This window comes from Carassius auratus, chromosome 40 (genome assembly GCF_003368295.1).
Source record: "Carassius auratus strain Wakin chromosome 40, ASM336829v1, whole genome shotgun sequence".
In the NCBI taxonomy this organism is placed as follows: domain Eukaryota; kingdom Metazoa; phylum Chordata; class Actinopteri; order Cypriniformes; family Cyprinidae; genus Carassius; species Carassius auratus.
This window is the reverse complement of record NC_039282.1, coordinates 14,548,633-14,568,257: the sequence shown is the minus strand read 5'-3', so window position 1 is coordinate 14,568,257 and position 19,625 is coordinate 14,548,633. Positions and strand designations below refer to the sequence as shown.

Below are 19,625 nucleotides of genomic sequence, written 5' to 3'. Positions count from 1 at the left end.
AATTTTTCAAATATATGTATTATTATTATGGTTGCACTTTATTTTACAGTACGTGTACTTACATGTACTTATAGTGTACTTACAGTGTATTTATCTAAGAAAGTTCTGGTAATACAAGGTAACTACGTGGGATAGGGTTAGGTTTAGGGGTAGGTTTAGGGTTAGTACCTAGTTATTACATAGTTATTGTAATTGCTATAATAAGTACATAGTATGTACATGAGGAACAGGACTGTAAAATAAAGTGCTACCATTATTATTATTATTTCAATAATTTTTATTTATTTTTGTTTTAGTTTTTTGCAGTATGCTTAACTCATTACAACGATATTTTGAATTAATTTATTCTGTTTGGTCAATTTTTTCTGAAAATTGACTGCTGTCCATGGCAACAGAGTATAACTCTGCCGTGCAAAGGCAAAAGAACGTATACTTAGATTTTTGTCTAGAATGAGTTCAAGACATTCAAGACGTCATGACGTGTACAAGTATCTTGAGTCAATTTTGTTGTTTTTTCAGAGAAAATATTGCGTCATCTCAACCGTAACTTCGAAAAGCCCAGGAGAAACCAAGGCAGAACACTGTATAACACCAGTTACAGCTCTTTCACTTGGAATGCTCAAATTGAGTTACAGCGTTCTGACTTTTTTTGTTTTCTGACTTCACGTCAATATGAAGTTACAGTGCACCCGGTTTAGAGTTATACAGTGTTCTCCCTTTGTTTCACTGTCCATTAAAGTATGCCGCATTTTAAATACGGTGTAGACATATGAATTAGATAGATCACGAGTTACCAAACGGCTCCATATCACGAAGCACTGTAAAGACTAGATACCTTGGCAGCAATATGTAATTGTGAATAACCTTTAAAGATTTTTTTTTTTTTACTTCTTGCAATGCAGATTATTCGCCAGGGTGTCATTTCTTCTTCAACAACCATTGATCATGTGGAAGTTACTGCCTTTTGCCTTGGTGTGACTCCTCACGTTTTGCAGACAATGCAAAGGCAGAGTACATTAACCTCAAAATAGGGGTTAAAATCAAGTTTGAGCTCTCAATTTTTTTATGTAGATAATTTTGATTACTAAAACATGTAATCGTTAAATTTCCAGTGTCCTACCTATAATTAATTGGGCTGGACAAGTAAAAAACAAACAAGTAAAAAAAGTCGTAATGTCTTTGGCCTTAGTAAGGCAGAACTGACCACTCATTTGTGTTCTGTTCATTGTCTCTAAGATAACATTGGCGCCCTGATGACCATGTGTTTTGTGGTAATGCCATTTTGCCTGTTATATTTAATATTAAAATAATATTGCCCCCTTCGGAAGTTTGCTGTGGTCCTCTAGGGGGCCGTTGAGAGACCCAAGCCCCAGGTTGATAACCACTGCATTAAATTATCTAAAAGAGAGATTTATGAATAACAAATGGTTTTAGAAAATGTTGATGTGGTCATTCTGAGCGTGTCTTTTTATTGAATTCTTTTAAAGCTTTTTTAGCTTGTCAAAAACTGTTAGGTCATTTGTAAGTGTTGTAAACGAGATACAATGAGTGTGTACACTTTTATGCATGTCATTTACAAAACATCTAGCCACAAGAGTGATTATAATGATGTGCTGTGTTTCTCATAGTAGATAAACACTTTATAATTGCAATATCAGTTTTGCATATTTTAATGAAGGAACGATGAAATAGGCTCTTGATTGACGAGTGGAAATCTGATCCGTCGGAGAACAGTGGCAGCCAATGGGAAGCGGGGCGCCGGCTGTTTCTGAAGGGAGGCCCCTGGAGCAGCAGGCAGCGAGTGTGTGTTGACTTGAGCGCGGAGGAGAGGCACGAGAGCGCTTTTCTCACTCAGTCCTGCGACACATCCATGCATGAATGCGGTGCGTTTACTGGGGTGAGTGCTAGCTTTAAGTTCTCCATCACCTTCGAAGCTTCAGTAAAACGTAACTAGAAACAGAAACAAAGAGTTTCCAAAAGTCCAGTCCCTTCGGAGGATCGGTTGACTGCGTTACGCACGCACAGTACCGCAAAAGGACACTTGCAACTTTATTTATAAAGTGTCACGGATCTGCTGCATTTATTGTCTGTTTCATAATAGTCAGCATGTAGTCAGTCAAATGAAAGAAATAGCCTATTTATGAATGGAGTCGCTGAATGCGCTCGAGCGCGCAGCAGTTCATGTTCCATTTCCAATAAGTCAGTCTCCTCCTTCAAAGGGTGATCGGACGACGCGCTCAGAGTCCACCCGCTGCAGAATGGACGGACTTTACGACCAACAAGTGCCTTTCATAAAATCTCATGTAAGTCTGATGAAGGTAAATTGGTGCTCTCCGTGATTGTAAATATGTATCTGTCACATAATTGAATGATGACGAGAATCTGCGTTTTTTATACCGTAACGTGACAGGTCTGTCATCTGTATGTGTGCGATTCTTTACTTCAAGGGAAGCTTCTAGACTGATCTTGAAGACATTAATAACCATTAATGGTTTTAAAGTATTGATTATAATAGCTTTAAACCTTGTTATGGCGAGTCAACCTTCATATGCCAGAATTGCTATATTTTAAGGTTTTTAACTTCCCCTGTAGAATACATTTAAATTGTGTTAAAACAAGGGAAATTATGTATTTCACTTTCTCCTAAGAAAATTATATTTTCAGTTCCGCTGGTATATTTATGTATAGTTTACTAAAAACAAAAAACAAAAATTACACAATGCACAAATGCATTTTACAAAATAATTGTTCCAAAACCAAACTGTTTAATGACGGAAATGAGAAGTGACAGTGTGAAGATTAAAAATTTTTATTTTAAAATTAGTATTTTATTTATTTATTTATTTTTACTTTTAAAACTCGATTAACAAACAGGTCAGTTTTTGAGACTGGAAAAAAAATTAATAAACGGAATAAAAAAAAAAATATATATATATATATATCTGTTGACTTTCTAATATGTTGGATTATTAAGTCCAAGACTTATTCAACATTTTCCTTGAAAAAAAAAAATATTGCCATTAAAATAAAAACTCCACTTGAGACCATGATCATATCTTTTATTCCAGGACATGATGAAACACAGTTTTATATTTCATTTTTAAAGATTCCAAACAAGTCAAAAGTACCAATAACTAAATCATCTCTCATATATTAGCAGCAAGCATGATGTGTGAAGGTAAAGCTGTGTGCTGCATGTCTTTCAAAAGCAAACTCAACACCCTCCATCTTCATTTGAGGCATTGATCTGTTGCTTTCTGCTTAGAATCCTCGGGGAAAGACGTCCAACACGAGACCAACGAAGGACAGGAAAAGAAAATTCATTAACTCTGACCTGGCTTTGGACACCGAGGGTAAGCACTCAGGTGTGGGTGAAAAAGACAATGTTCATTTCACGCCTTCTTAACATCTCACAAAATGCAATATCGCTCATTGCCACCTGCACTCAAAGCTTTAAAATCTCAATCAGCACCACTCGCCTCGGTCTTCAGAGGGCTTTGAGACCGAAATCGAGATGAGCTGAGGGTCAAAACTCATAATTAAAGCTTTGTACCTGTTGTTTCGCCCTCTCAAACTCTGCTGTCTTTGTTTTTAGAGCTGTTTCAAGATCTCAGTCAACTTCAGGAAACCTGGCTCGCTGAAGGTAAGCTGTGGTCTGTTTACTTCAGTCTCGCTCAAGGTTCTCAGTGGTTGATCGAGCTTTTGTTTCAGAGCTGAAGAGAGCGTGGGGGGAGATTTGGGGGAGGGGAACAAATATGCCTCAAGTTACAGACCTAATCTGCAGTCCAATTAATGCATCTGTAGCGAAGGCACTTGGTGTGTCATGCATACATTAGTGCTTGAGAAGAGCAGGAGTCTAGAGGGAGACCGAGGAGGTTCTACTTTGAGTGTCATCACAGATTTCCAGAAGAACTTGCAGTCTCGCTCACTCTCTTCTCCTCTCGTCCGCTTTTGGCAGGAGCTAAGGCAGACGAGCCACCAACACTGCCACCTCTCTCTCTCTCTCTCTCTCTCTCTCTCGGATGCACGCACACGCGCACACCTTCTATCCCTCACTCCTTTTCTTTTTGTATCCCTCTCTTTCTCGCCTGATACTTTTCATATTTTAAGTTCTAAGAGCTTTTTTCTTTACTTTTCTTTATTTTTGTAACTCTTTTTGTTAAAGAAATGGATTGATGGTAGATCGCTTCCAGAACTTCAACTTTCACCGTTTTGTTTTTTTCCCTGAACTTTTTTTGGGGGGGTTGTTTTGGCATTTTTTTTGATTCTCATGGCAAGACATGCTGGTTGTGGTCTAACTCAAACGTGATGCTTCAGGAGTTAAGCGCGAGTGTCTTCCTCCCACCTTGCTTGCAGCACCGACCTTTAGGTTAGTAAATGGTTCATTCTTTGGTTGGTTGTTAATGTGTTTGGAAATATTTAAATGTGATATAAATTTTACATTAATTACAGTGTAACGTAAAAAATAAATAAATGGCAAACTGGCAATTTTGATGTTAAATTGTAAATATTTATTTTTTATAGTTCTAACAATTTTATGTGAAAAATGGCAAGCTGGCATTTTTTTTCTTTTTTTAATTGTTTTTTTTTTTGGCTGCAAAAATAGTTTGAGAGGTTTTCAACATTTTAAAAATGTTGTTGAGGACATGTATACATTAAGGAAATGAACTAAACTGATGATGTGCATGCAATTTCAATGTTTAACTGGTTATCAGTCTTATTATTTGAGTTAACTTTTGTAGTCTTCTAAAAAGGAACAAATATTCGTCTGGGACAATTATACTGTGATGTTTCCATTTTTTGTAGAAGCTTTGTGGGATTTTATTATTTTTATAAATTAATTTAGGCTGTGCAGAAGTTTAAAGTTGCAAATCATAATAGACATAACAGCCTTTGTCTGTTTATTATAAAAAGCAGTTTGGTTGCAAATCAAAAAAATAAATAAAAAAGCAGTTGGACAGCTGAAAGTCATGCAAAGCAGTTTGTAAAACCAATTCCAGCGCTTTGCATTTGTGAAATCCCAGCTGCCTTTCAGCCTTTGAAATGCATTTGCATGCACTTTGGACAAAAAGAGGAAATGAAGATGTGTGTGTGTCTGTTTTCTGTTAGTGATTGCACTACATCTGGCTTGTGTGAATGAATTTCTAAATGCCACATGAAAGTCAGACTAATGCAACTTAAGTATCTTTTTATTTAACATTATCTCAAATAACTTCACTGAAATATACTTTTTACAGCTGCACTACAGGACATTGTTGTGTGTACTAGTCACGTTTGTAGAGCCAAACATCTGAAATATAAGGAAATGAACTGTTTAATACAGTAGGATTTGCCAGATATGCACCTGCATAAGGAAAGAGACTCTTCATTTTTTAATAGGCCACTTTCATGTATTCTTTAATATATTTAAAAACGCTTGCAGTATAATTGTGGATTTTAAAATTAAAAGTACGTTTTAGAACAGATTTCGGACTTTACTGTTCTTGTCGTGAGTTTGATTATGCCAAATCCACCCCAGGGCCTCTAAAAGAATAAGACATGACTTAAATATTTTAGTGTATCCGGCAGGGGTAAAAAAAAAAAAAAAAAAGAAAAGTGTGCAGTAGAACAAAAAAAAAAGAAAGAAGAAGTAGTCGCTGGAGTAGATATTAAAGTGAGGATTGCAATTCAACCTGTCTTACATCCATCAGCCGCAACGCCCAAAGATTTGAGATAAATCACAGATAGATTTAATATATGACTTCCTGTCCATTAGAACCCAAACGAAGAACTAGCGGTTTCATTTCAGAGATTTATTAGCTCAGGTAATTGGAAAGAATACGACGTATGAGCGACGGACAGAATTTCCGGCAGCGTTGACTAAAGAGCTGATGGCTCGTCATTTGACATACATGCCATTTTGGCCAGAGACTGCTGAAAGTCATTTATTACATCTAGAAAAAAAAAAAAAAGGGGGGGGGGGGGTTATATAATGTTTTCATTGTTTTCTAATGTGACTTTTATCTGATTTCTATGTATCATTTCCTCTTTGTTTGTTAGATAAGTGATTATGAGTCTCTTTATGTGGTTCCTGGCCTGCGCTGCAGTTTGTGTGTTTCTGTTCTTCTCTTTTTTTCTTTAACTGGTGGACATGCTCCAACACCTTCGCTAGCCTCAGGAGCAGTGCTGGGATCAGCTGTCCCATTCACAGGTTGACTTATTCACCCCGCTGAGAATACTGGCTGCAGCTCAGTCTTTTCCTTCCTCTCACCTTTTCTCTCTTTAACGGATGTTTACGCTACTCTTAATGCACTTGGTCTTTCTTTCCTGTTCATTCTCTCCTGACTGTTTTATATTACTTTGTGTTTGCTTTGGAACCAGCCAGAGAAATGGCGGTGTTATTTCTTGTCGAGTTCAACCAGTAAAGACATCTGCTGCGGTTGTGCTCGACTTGCCTTTTCAAAACACTGACAAATACTGTAAAGATAAATTGGTTCTGATTACCAAACAAATATATGGTGATGCATGCTTGGGGGCAGGTTGTCACCCTTTTAGTCAAGTGCATATTTTTTAGTTTTTAGTTTTTTTGTTGTTGTTTTTAATTAACCAAAGTCAATTTCTGCATATGCACACACAGTTATATTTATCATTTGTGTATTTATATTTTAACCATTATTGCCCAGGAATAAAAGATACAGTTATTCGTATACATGTGGGCCTCTATGGGCTAAGTTGTCATAGAAAAACGTGCAATTAAGCATTTTTTTTTGCAAACTTTACAATAAAATAAAGCAGAAAAAATGTAACAAAAAAATAATTATTATTATTATAACAAAAGTGCTATTGTTTTGGAGTACAAATATTGTTATCAATAAATAGTTCTAATTGATATGAATTAAAGCATATGTGAAAACCTGCCTGACCTGTCATGTCATATATTAAAAAACATTTCAGTTACAATATATCTTAATTATGCAGTTGTCTCTTGTTTGAATTAGATTTTTGACTTGAAAACCTAAAAAGGTAAAAGAAAAAAAAAAACTTATGACAACTACTCTGAAAATTATTTGGTGTTTTTACTCCGAGATTGCTATTAAATTTTGCAAACAATTTCAAAGAAGTAGCAAGAAGTTACATTTTGAAGTAGAAAGACTACTAAAATAGTATTTTCTTGTGAAAATGTAAATTTTACAGTGCAGTCCAGTCTCATCTATATTTTTCCATTCACGAGCGGTTTTCAGTTAAGCATTCTCCCATATTTACATCATTTATGAATGCATTACAATTTACACAGACGTGAGAAAACACTGCCCGTTTCCAAAAAGCCGAGCAAAACTTGTTGCCTTACACAAAGCAAATGCTGATTTGTGCGTGTTGCGACTTGTTACTGTTGTTGTGAAAATGAAAATCCAATTTTAGCACAGAGGAATAAATGTGCTAATAGCCCTGTGCAGCAAGGTCTCATGCTCTCCTCTGCCACAGTGCACCTTTGTGTCGAGCTGAACGAGCAATAATCAACAGAACTCTTGCAAGAGTGCAAACGCATGTGATATAAACATGAATGTGCTTAATTGAGCTCCATATGAAGGCTTCATTATTTTAGCATTATTATGAGAGAGGGAAAGGTAGGGGAACGTGCTCTGTTTGGACGGCAGCCGTCGCGGCAGGTACAGGTGCATTCACCAGTGGGGATGTGTCCCAATTAGACAGTGTGAACAATAGGTGTTTTCTCGCTGCATGGCTATCCTTATGAAGACACTGTGTAAAGCACTTTTGATCACAAGGCAATGTGTTTTTCTTTTGGTTTCCTGGTTTGTTTTATTTATTTATTTTTAATTCTCAAATTACGTTAATACACATACGTCAGTGCATTATGTAGCTGGATGGCAAAGCGAACTACTGAGACACATATTGGATGCGTTTCACATGCAAAAGCCTGCTTTGTCCAACAAATTAAGATGAAATTAAATTACTGACATAATTAGAGGATATGTTTTGTCCGTTTTAAACCAATAAATGTCTTTATGGGGTGGTCTGAGAACTTCAGATCATTAGTGTTTCAATTACAGAGGATTATTGGAGGAAATTACTCATTAAAGTGATTATTAGAGTAGAGACTGTGTTAGCTCAGTTTGTTGAAACCAAATATGTGACCATGGACCACAAAACCAGTCTTAAGTCGCTGGGGCATATTTGTAGCAATAGACAAAAATAGCCAAAAAATATGGGTCAAAATGTTTGATTTTTCTTTTATGCCAAAAATCATCAGGATGTTAAGTAAAAATCATGTTCCATGGCGATATTTTGTAAATTTCCTACTGTAAATATGTCAAAATAAAATTTTTGATTAGTAACATGCATTGTTAAGAACTTCATTTGGACAACTTTAAAGGCGATTTTCTCAATATTTCGATTTTTTTTTGCACCCTCAGATTCCAGATTTTGTATCTAGTTGTATCTCGGCCAAATAATGTCCGATCATAACAAACCAATCAATGGAAAGTTAATTTATTCCGCTTTCAGGTGATCTATAAATCTTAATTTCGGAAAATAGACCCTTATGACTACTTTTGTGGTTCATGGTCACATATAATAACTATGAAGAAAAAAAAATCTTTTTATTTACCATTTTCTCTCTTTTTTTCTTCTCCCAGCTCAAGTTCCTGACAATGATGAGCAGTTTGTTCCAGACTTTCAGAGCGAAAACTGTAAGTGTGGCCTTTTTTCTTTCACTGTGGCTCAAAATAGTAGCTTATATTTAGCAAAATGTCATAGTTTAGAAAGGCCTGACTAAAAGAAGCGTGTGAAAATTAGCTCACTTTTTCACTCGTTTACGACATGTCGTCGTTCGCCGCTGTCGTTTCTGTGAATAAACAGAGAGAGAGCGCACGAGCGGCGTGTGTTCTCTAGGTTGTGTACCCTCTCAGCGAGTGCAGCCAGAAGCAATAGGCCTTTAAATGGGCATAGGAAGTAAAGTTGGCGCGCAGTGGTCGTGGCAGAGCCGGTGCCAGTGTCGGAAGTGGCATGGACTGAATGAAGCACAGTGGGGAGCGAGTCCAGCTTATGTCTTAAAGAGGAGCCAAAACAGACTCTGCTACAGAGGATGTAGAGGAGAAGAAGGGGGGCTTTGTCTTTCCCTATACAACTAAAGCTCATTAAGCAAATAAAATATACTAGTGTTTGCTGATAATGGACTATTGTCCTGTATTCTTTCCTTAGTGTGAGCTAGACTTTATTGTGAGTGTAGTCCATGACAAAAGAGAAACGAAATGTCACTCAAGGAAGCCTTTTTGTTTGCATTTATATGAACATTGTTCTTTATTTTTGTTCTGTATTATTAAGTAAATTTTATTCCGTTCCAAAATGTATATTTAAGCAAAAACGTTGTAACTGCAGGGTGTTAGTTGGCGTTGCCGGCAGAACAGGGGAGGAGAGGAGGGACAGGCAGATGGAGGTAGACTGAGGGCATCCTGGCCCTCCCATATGGGTCTTAGTCGACCGTGCCAGTGGATCACTTCCGTTTCATGTGGTCCTTTCTCACAAAACACCTCGAAATGGGATATACAGGGATAACACAGCCAGAAAATACACCTCTCAAACGGCTGCTGCTTCACACTAGACCTGCGTGGCCTGATACACTGGTTGTTTGTGAAATTATTTGTATCATTTGAAGATTTGAAGTTACTTTTACCATTGAAAAGTTTGGGGACCATTGTTTATTTATTTATTTTTTAAAGAAATTCATATTTTTAATTAGCAAGGATGCATTCAATTGATGAAAAGTAACAACAAAGTAAAAAAAAAAAAAGTTTATTCTATTTCAAGTAAGTTATATTGAATAGTCTATTCATCAAAAAATCATGAAAAGCAGTAACAACTGTTTTAAACATTTATAAGGAGAAAATATCAAACTCAAATCAGCATATTTGGCATATGTGACACTCAAGACTGGAATAATACAAATATCTGAAAATGTATTTTTAAAACATTATTGTAATTGTAATAATATTTCACAAAATTACAGTTTTACTGTATTTTTGATCAGATAAATGCTGCCTTCATGAGCATTAAAAAAAAATCTTACCGACCCCACATTTTTAAAATTATATTGTATATACTTTTATTTTAGAAGCATCATTAATCGTGTGTGTTACTGTAAAAATATCAATTGATTTAAACATTAGGATAGTAGGGATTTTTTTGGCATGGTAAGTGTTATCAAACAGTGTTTATATTTGAGATTTTTGTCCTTTTGTAAAGGCCATCATAATTCAAGCCCAGAGTGTTTAAGAAGAAGGTGTGACTGAATCTATTATCAGCGAGTAACAGTCAGCGAAGTGCTGAGAGTGAGAAAGAGAGAAGGGTGAGAAAACGCACGACCATCAGCACAGAAAAACAGACACAGTTTGACACTTAGAAACAGTTGTGTTTTTACCCAAATGCACTTTCATGTAACACAAGGAGCAGTGAAAATAGTGTTCGGTAACATACATGGAATTTAGGTGGAGGTGCTACATTTAGCTATTGATTCCTGAAAATCAAATCTATAGGAGTGCAGCTTATAATGGAATACTATGGAAATAATTTGTGAAAATTTTGCATAAATTGAGATTTGAGAAATTAATATTTAGCTCTACTCAAGATGTCCTTTTGATTTTATAAGAGATCTTATTCAATGTACCGCAGCTCCTGTTCCTTTATTGCCCACTTCAGTTGACATCTGATGTACTCAGGAGTTTAAATGCATCTCATAAATTGCAAGGATACAACAATTTTTAAGTAAATGTCATAAACGACTTCTTGAAAATGTTGTCCATTAACACCAATCAATGCACGTGTAATTGTTGCAATCCTGGAATGACATCCTGCATGCATGAGGTCCTGTGATGCTAACAGATTTTGTATTGATTCGTTTACTCGTATTCCTTTGCGTAAAATCAATTATGGCATTTTTTTTCTTTGTCTGTCTACGTGCTTCTTAATATGGTCCATCAAGAACGTCTTCTCAAACATAAATTATTCATCCATACTGCTACTTTTAGAATCCACTATCATGAACAATGACAAATCCTTACAAGACCATTTCAAATTTCAGAAGAAATCAATGAAGGTTTTTACTTTAGACATTAAGATTTGTATTCATTTTTTTAATTTTTGGTGAATGCATAAAAGAAGGTAAATGGTGTAGGTCACCTTAACTTCACCTGCAGATGCCTTGTGTGAGCAAAAGAATGATTGCAGTTTCAAATACCATTTCTTCTGCATCCTTTGAGTAATGAATATAGTGTTATATTCTTTAGCCATGATTTCATTTTGATGTTCTGTTTAAACATCCATACATTTGTCTCTTTCTCAGTGGCGTTCCACGGGCTGCAGTTGAGGATAAAGAAAGAGCCCCACAGTCCGTGTACTGATCTGGGCTCAGCCTGCAGTCAGGAGAGGCCCTTCAGACTCCACTATGGGGAGAAGTGCCTGTATAACATCAGGTACCCTAATGCAGAAACCAGTGTTAATTTCGTTGACTAAATATTTTCGTCATTATTTTCGTCACGAATATATTTTTGCGGACGAAAACGAAACGAAAACTAAAAAAGAAGGCACTGATGGAGACTAAAACTATGACTAAATTGATTGACATTATCGTCAACGAATAAAGGACGAGACGAAAATAGACTTTGACGAAAATCAAATCAGCAGACGGGAGAGATGCGAGGAATGAACAAAAGAACCGGCAAAACGGAACAGGCGAGACTGCATGAGAGAAGAGAACCAATCAGAGCCTGACTTATTGAGACGTGAAGCGAAGGTTTTCAGTTTTTAAATGAGCTCCCGGGAAGACGGCATTCAAGGAGGTGATGTCTAAAAGAGCGACAAAATGTCCACAGCTCACTTCACGTTTGACGACGAACAAAACAAAACAAAGTGTATAGCACGCGGAGCGCTCATTCGTGGCAACACCACAACCAATTTGAAAAGACATTTACAGACGAGCCACCTGGACATTTTCTCAAATGTAATTTTACAACGATGTTCTTTTGTTTATTGAGCTAAGCAAAATAGGAAGACTGCAGTGCGTAGATGTTGTAGCATTAAATATTACGAACTGAAAAGTGCTGTAAAATAGCCCCTTCTTCAAGTTAGATGAGAGCACAATACTAATACGTAATATTATGATACATACATTTGATTAATACTAATGTTTAGTATATTTTATAATGTTCTACTTGTTGACAATATCACAAATATTTCTATATTAGTCATGTGAAACGTGAATGTTCACATCCTATCATTATACATACTAATCTAGCAATATTGTAGTATTTAAAACATACAATATTGCTAGACAAATGAATACCTTATAAAATCTTACTTTTTTTATCCACCCAACTTATTAAATATTTACTTTAAATGTATGCACTTATTGTTCAGCTCAGCTGTAAGCTTTAAGGTCCTGGACCTAACTTTATTTTTCTTTTATTGATGGTTTACATTATCATGACAGTGTTTGTTGCTGCATAAAAGCTTTTGAATCGAAATAAAGACACAGTTGTGTTGAAATAAAGTTGAATTTGTGTTTTATATATTTTGGTTAAGTTTGTTTCCTATACCAGCTGTAAAAAATTGTCTAGTAAATCTGTTATTGATTTTAGTCTTATTTTAGTCGACTAAAATACCAAGCAATTTTAGTCGACTAAAATACCAAGCAATTTTAGTCGACTAAAATAAGACTAAAATTAAAACAAATCAGATGACTAAAACTTGACTAAAACTAAAAAGAATTATAGTCAAAAGACTAAGACTAAAACTAAATTAAAATTTCGTGTCAAAATTAACACTGGCAGAAACACATTCAAACAGAATCACACACACACACCACTTGTTCTTCTTTTAAATAATCAAATCGTGTATATAACACCAAGTTATTGTATAGACATGCTAGACTGCTAGACTGTTTGAGAGAAATGTGCGTGAAGCCGTAAGTGTTTTTGCACCAAAGCAGTGAAAATCAACTCTAAACTTTATATTTTCAGCTGTTAGAGCGACACTAACATCAAATGGTTTTGCTTGCAAATTCAGCCTCAGCAGCAGGTGTGAAAGAGTTAAATAGGCTGAATATGTCTACATACTGTACATTTGCAATACAGAAATCATTTAACAAATAATTTTTACCCATTATTTGTCAATTTAGAGTGTGTTATTTTCCTAATTACAGATGTTTTGTAAAAAAAAAAAAAAAAACTATTTTCTGAATGCAAACGTTGGGTTTGTTAATCACGTTGCTTGTGACGCTGAATTTTCAAGTGTTCAAATAAAGCACTAAGGTGTTACATTTGGTGTGTATTTCACCTTTTTATATGTGACTAAAGGCTGAATAAAAGCACAGACGTTCATTTGACAGAACAGCCCTAAAGCAGGTGGGGTCTTGGCATAGATTTGAGCTAAGAATAGTCTTAAAGATTTATGAGGGGGGAAAAAACAATAATAATAGTTTTCCTTTAGTTATTTACTCAAAGGCAACTGTACAGCAGGTGCTGATCAAAATGATTTAAATGGGATCCACCTGAAATTGGAAAGGGGGAACAAAACACAAAAAAGAAACAAGAAATTACGCTACGGTGCATTAAGTGCAATAAATGGCTTTTCCACTTGGAAAAGCGTCTACCGCAAACACTGTTGCTTGGTTACAGTCATCTTCCTATTGATTTGATTTGAAATTTATGACATTTCACTTGTTTTATTTAGCTGGAGGAGCCAACCTGCCCTCATATTGCAGATGGCACTCAAGCTGAACCAACAACCTCTGTGATGATGTTCTCTTCAGTGGTGCTTTAGAGATTGTCAAGCCCCATAGAAGCCTGTTCCTTCCTTGTCTTTTAATGTTTCTGAATGGAGTGTAATTGCTTTAAGGTTTATATCTGACAAGATATCTGATGGTTTCTCTTTGGTACCCTGTCGATTGTGGGATGTGAGGGGTGGAGAGCCAGTAGCTGGATGGCTAGGGATAGATGATGGGAGTTGTGGGAATTTTTTTTATTGTTAGATTATGGAACATGGAAAAAAACATTAAATAGTTTCTAAAAAAATCTTAAGCAGCACTGTTGTTTTCAACAGTGATATTATTTTGGCTATAATGTTTTGTGCATTTATTTATTTTTCATTAAAAACGTAATTCAGAAGATATATATAAAAATTTGAATTTTGAAATATCAGTTTAGCATGCATTATACAGTATTCTGCAGACAAAAGCTTTAACGTTCATTTTTTTTTTTATTTAAGTCTAGCACAGTCTAATGATCTCAGCAGCCTGAAAGGCCCTCAGGAAAGACTAACTTAAACTGCTCTTGTTCCCTGGTGTCTCCAGTGCCTACGAGCAGAAGCATCCCTCGGGAATGAAGGCCTCCAGCCCAGTGTCTACCCCCTGCAGCACGCCCGTGTCCCCTGGCCAGCATGGGTCTCCCACAGCCGCCCCCACACCGAAACCAGACAGGACGTACCCTCACCTCGCACCCCCACAGCCCCTCCCTGACAGTGCTTATCCCATGGACCACAGGTACTGCCAATTACCAAAACACTTCTGACAGACAGACAGACAGATATATTTACATTTATGCATTTAGCAGAAGCTTTTATCCAGAGTGAATTACAGTGCATTCAGGCTACACATATTTTTACCAGTATGTTATTCCCTTGGAATTGAACCCATTACCTTTAGTGCTGCTAACGCAATGCTCTACCACTGAGAGACAGATAGACAGACAGACAGACAGACAGACAGACAGAAAGACAGATCATGTGTGAGACTTATTCTATACAGTGTTTTGTTCAGATTTCGGCGGCAGTTGTCAGAGCCATGTCATTCCTTCCCCTCTCCTTCAATGTCGCGGGACGGACGGCCCATGTATCACAGACAGATGTCGGAACCCAGCATCCCCTTCCCTCCTCAGGGGTTCAAGCAGGAGTACGGCGACCCCCTCTTCGAACATCCGGCCATGGTGGGTGTGCAGCTTCCCCAGACGTACACGCACTCCATGATGATCAAACAAGAGCCTCGCGACTTCACCTATGACTCAGGTGAGTTTCGTTTCTATCTGTTTACATATCTGTTTACATATCTGCTAATGCTGACAGAGCAGTATACTGCTTGATCTGTAACGTTTCCGCAAAATATTAAGCCGCTCAACTGTTTTCAATATTAATAATAAAAGGAAATGTATATTGAGCTCCAAGTCAGCATATTAGAATGGTTTCTGAAGGATCATGAGACACTAAAGACTAGTTATGACTGCTGAAAATTAAGCTTTGCCATCACAGGAAAAAAAACTTTTTAATATATATTACAATAGAAAATGTTTTAAATTCTAAAAAAAATTGCTTTTTTTTTTTTTACTGTACTTTGTGCTAATAAATTCAGCCACTTTCAAAAATATGAACAGACCCTAAAATAATTAAACAGAAAAATAAATAAATAGATTTTAATAAATAGGTAAGACATGTTTAATAAAAAAAATTAAAGCATGACTTATAATGGTATGGAGACAGTATGTACATCTCTAAACTAACAGGAAATAGTCTGAACATCCTTTTTCTTCTGTTTTCTTCTGGGTTCACATACAGCCAGATAGCAACTTTTTTTAGGGACGATAGATTAATAGAATTAACGTGTTATTTAGGTCTGATCTCATTTCCTGAGGGCCTGGCTGGAAAAGACAAGGGGCCCCTAATCTCTCCCCCAGGGACCCCCAGGCTGTCGGCCCAGCTCTGGCATGAATGAAGAGGCTTTTGGTTTTCATTCATAAAAATGGAGGTGAAAGCAGCAGCCTGTCAGGAAAGAATGCAGCACTGTTCTCAGCTGTTTCCTGTTGATTATGTAAATCTGTAAAACACAATCTGAGGATAACAGCAGTAATACCAGGGCCTTTTCTGTTTACTTAATGTCAAAGCAACAAATTCAAACAAATTTAAAATTAATGCTACGAACTGAAATTGATTTATTGTATGTACATACACTATAAATTTCACATTTTATGTTGGCATTACTATCTATAACTTATTGTCTAATTATTAGCTATAAATTAGACACACTAAAAGCCAATAAATAAAGTGATGAGGGCTTCATATGTGTGAGTGATTTGTCTGCATTAATTCTTTACATCAGTGGAGGAGATCATTGACATGTTTTGCATCCCCTCCCAGTCATTTAGAAGCATTTATTCTGCCTCATAAAGGAGTTTGTTTGTTGTGAGCTGTGTAAGGACTGGGCAGTCAGTGGCTAATTAAATCAGTGGTAATTTCCTCGACAGGCCCATTACTTGAATGAAACCCAGAGAGATCTTTATAGGTCCAAATGAACTGGGTTAGATGTTTTATGGAGCATTCACTTAAACTGTCTTGCTTTGCTTTGATTGAATCCCAGCTCCAACAAACAACGTGACTGACGTGGAGCACTGTGGTTAATCCTCACAAATCTGTTGTCCAGAATGTTTTAACCTACTCTTTTGAATATTAAATGAGATGTTGTGCTGTATATTTATTATATATATTGCCTTAAAATGGAAAATAATAAGCAAATAAATGCATACATACACACATGGGTTTTAGCTTTTAGCTGAGCCCATGCATCATTTTTAAAATGCTTTTTTGCTTTCTTCTTTTCCAGAAGTGCCTAGCTGTCACTCTGTATATCTTAGACAAGAAGGATATCTGGCCCACAATAACAGAACAGAGGGTAACTATCCACAGTAATATTTGATCTTATATATTTTATTATTTAAAGTGTCTAATTTGAAGTTGTATTAAATGTATAAAGTCAGATTATAACAAAATCTCAACGTCTTTATTCAATAGGATGTATGTTCGACAAAGTTGCAAGGCACTTCTATGATGACACCTGTGTGGTACCAGAGAAGGTTGAAGGTATGTTTTTATATTTATTTATTTATAAATATGTATTTATATTTTTTTATTTATTTACTCATTCATCTATCTTTCTAAAACAATATCATTGTGTGTGTTGCCCCTAGGCATTATGAGATTTAATGCTTTTTATAATTTTCCCTCCCCCAGGTGATATAAAGCAGGAGGCGGGGCTGTACCGTGAAGGCCCAACCTATCAGAGACGAGGTTCGCTGCAGCTCTGGCAGTTTTTGGTTGCCCTATTGGATGACCCCTCAAATTCAAACTTCATTGCGTGGACTGGCCGGGGCATGGAGTTTAAACTCATTGAGCCTGAGGAGGTACTAACTAGCCTCAATATAAAATTTTTCAACCAAGATTGTATCTGTATGTGGCCTATTAAGCGTTATGTTTGGGCTATTTAATAAAAAATATTTTTGGACATTAATAATTTAATTTAAAGTAAGTAATTTATTATAAATAATTCAGCCCTGTAAAACCTGACATGAAATAAAAACATTTAAAAAAAATTTTTTATTTAATTTAAAAAACATTTTATTGAGCATTTAGACTTTTTTGTCTAGATTTTTTTTTAGATTTTTTTTTTTTTTTTTTTGCTGAATATCATATTTGATACTGCAGGCTTTTATGGTTGATATATTAAGATATTAAGATATAAGAGAATATATCCCAGCTCATACCTGGGGAAAAAAAAAACACTTTTATTCAGATGGCCAAATTGAGCAAATATATAATGCTGCAGTTGCTTTTCAGCTAAATTTTAATCATGCTGATACCATAGAGGCTTTTGAATTTTGTCTATCAAATATGATATGGTCGGCTTTATGGGGTTAAAATAATTTTAGGAGATTACATATTGCCTAAATGCATCGTTATCTGATTATGGTTATGAAATTTAAAGTATCTCCACCCTTTATGCAAGTTTTGATTCCTAGAGAGACTCTTCATTTGTTTGTTCGAAAGTGTCTGTTATGTCCATCCAAAAAACGAAGTATTTCAACATGTCGCCTCTCCAAAAGGTCCGAAGTGCTTGGAAAGTGCGGACAGAGATGTGTTTGTGTAAAGTATCAGCAACAGTGGGATTTGTTAGTTCTGTATATATGTGTGTGCGTGTACTGCCGTTGGTCCGCAGGGCAGCTGTAGAGAACAGGGGAGTCATTCAATCGGTGGGTTTGGCTGGGCGGGTGCAAGGCGTGAATGAACCGCAGCAGAGTGAAAAAAGGCCCACAGCGCGGGGCTCTGGGAGAGAGCGGTGGGAGGGAGATTTGAGAAAGGAGGGGGAACAGGTGGGTGGTCATGTGGACAGGTGCAGGAACATCTGCCATGATCTGCTGTTTCTAATGAACACATCTCTGACTAGAGGTATGAGTACACGGCTGTGGCCAATGAGAGGACGCCGATTTGTATTTCAGCCCTTGACAGGGTTCAGCTGCAGATCCGTCAATGCTTTGTTTTTGCTGCCTGTCTAGTTTAGTAATGAGTGGGTGTTAGGTCTTATTTTTATGTCATGTTTGAGAGAAACCTCTATAGATTTTTATATTACGTTCATTTGTGACAACACAGTTCTTTTGTTTCAAAGGTGGCACGGCGTTGGGGAATACAAAAGAATCGACCTGCTATGAACTACGACAAGCTTAGCCGATCATTGCGCTATTACTATGAAAAAGGCATCATGCAAAAGGTAATGTAGGCTAACAAGCTTAGCTACATCCTCTGACACATACTAAAACTCATCATAACCTGTTTTCAGATTACTTTCATTTTGGCATAAGTTTTCTCTTTTTTTTCATAATAAGCTGCTTTTTAATTATGATGATGTTAATATGCTAATAGAAGTCTGAATGCTCTCTTGTTTAAAAGGATGCATGGAATTGATCAAAAGTTACAATTAAGACATTTATATTCTTACAAATTATATCTATTTCAAATAAATACACTTTTTGTTCATCAAAGAGTCCTATAGAAGAAAATGATCAGTTTCCACAAAAAGTTTTTAAGCTGTATGTTGTCTTTTCACTGTTGAAATGTATAGTAATATTCTGGTTTCCTGACTCAAAGGTGGCAGGTGAAAGATACGTGTATAAGTTTGTCTGCGACCCCGAGGCTTTGTTCTCCATGGCCTTCCCCGACAATCAGCGTCCGGTGCTGAAGACCGACCTGGAGCGGCAGATCAACGAGGAAGACACCGTGCCGTTGTCACACTTCGATGAAAACATGGCGTACATCCAAGAGGGTGGCTACTGTAACCCGCACCCGTACAACGAGGGCTACGTCTACTGAAAACTGCTACCGGCCGTTCGAAATCAAAACCAACTTTCAGACTTGTCCCTCGTTTCCTTCAGTCATTCCCCAGGACAAAAGAGAGCACTTTATGGACAGAGGATGATAGCAGTGTGTAAACCTACAAACGTACTGATGTAGTTATTTTAGATGCTCCTTTGGTGATGTGTGTCGCTACTGAAGGGGATGGGGTGTCTCAGCATGCCGTTTTCTCACTGCAAAAGACTCTTGAGGGCAACTGGCCTCTCTTCGGACAGATGTTTTGAACTATTTAGACAAATTAGAGTCTGGAGCACGAGAGTGGAAAAATCCCAACCTCTTTTACCATTGAATCTCTTGGATTGTTCGTGGAACGCTTTGTCATTTTCGCACATTTTCTCAACATTTGCATTTCTCTACCTTGGTGTTAAACTGAGTAAATAATACAGTGTATTACAATGGAAATAAAATCC

The 19,625-nt window shown here is 36.6% G+C and overlaps 1 protein-coding gene across 4 annotated transcripts; it reads left to right on the top strand.

Moving 5' to 3' along the window:
* Positions 1–2,027: 2,027 nt before the first annotated feature.
* LOC113058666 (ETS translocation variant 1-like) lies at positions 2,028–19,335 on the top strand. Of its 4 annotated transcripts, none has more exons than XM_026226785.1 (12): positions 2,028–2,303; positions 3,266–3,353; positions 3,596–3,643; positions 8,634–8,687; positions 11,336–11,465; positions 14,342–14,530; positions 14,795–15,051; positions 16,637–16,705; positions 16,825–16,893; positions 17,044–17,213; positions 18,473–18,574; positions 18,952–19,335. In XM_026226785.1, exons 1-12 carry the CDS (start codon positions 2,145–2,147, stop codon positions 19,171–19,173), a joined length of 1,557 nt encoding a protein of 518 aa, XP_026082570.1. In that variant the 5' UTR covers positions 2,028–2,144; the 3' UTR covers positions 19,174–19,335. The 4 variants fall into 4 exon arrangements, with proteins under 4 accessions (XP_026082570.1, XP_026082571.1, XP_026082573.1 ...); XM_026226786.1 differs by having other exon boundaries at positions 2,029–2,303; positions 14,807–15,051; positions 18,952–19,173; XM_026226788.1 differs by lacking the exons at positions 2,028–2,303; positions 3,266–3,353; positions 3,596–3,643 and adding an exon at positions 4,309–4,369 and having other exon boundaries at positions 14,807–15,051; positions 18,952–19,173.
* The last annotated feature ends 290 nt before the right edge of the window (positions 19,336–19,625 follow it).

Coding starts and splice junctions, on each gene's coding strand:
- LOC113058666 (XM_026226785.1), top strand. CDS start 2,145: ATGGAGTCGCTGAATGCGCTCGAGCGCGCAGCAGTTCATGTTCCATTT. Junction 11,466..14,341: donor AAGTGCCTGTATAACATCAG/GTACCCTAATGC, acceptor TGGTGTCTCCAG/TGCCTACGAGCAGAAGCATC. Junction 16,706..16,824: donor CCACAATAACAGAACAGAGG/GTAACTATCCAC, acceptor TTTATTCAATAG/GATGTATGTTCGACAAAGTT.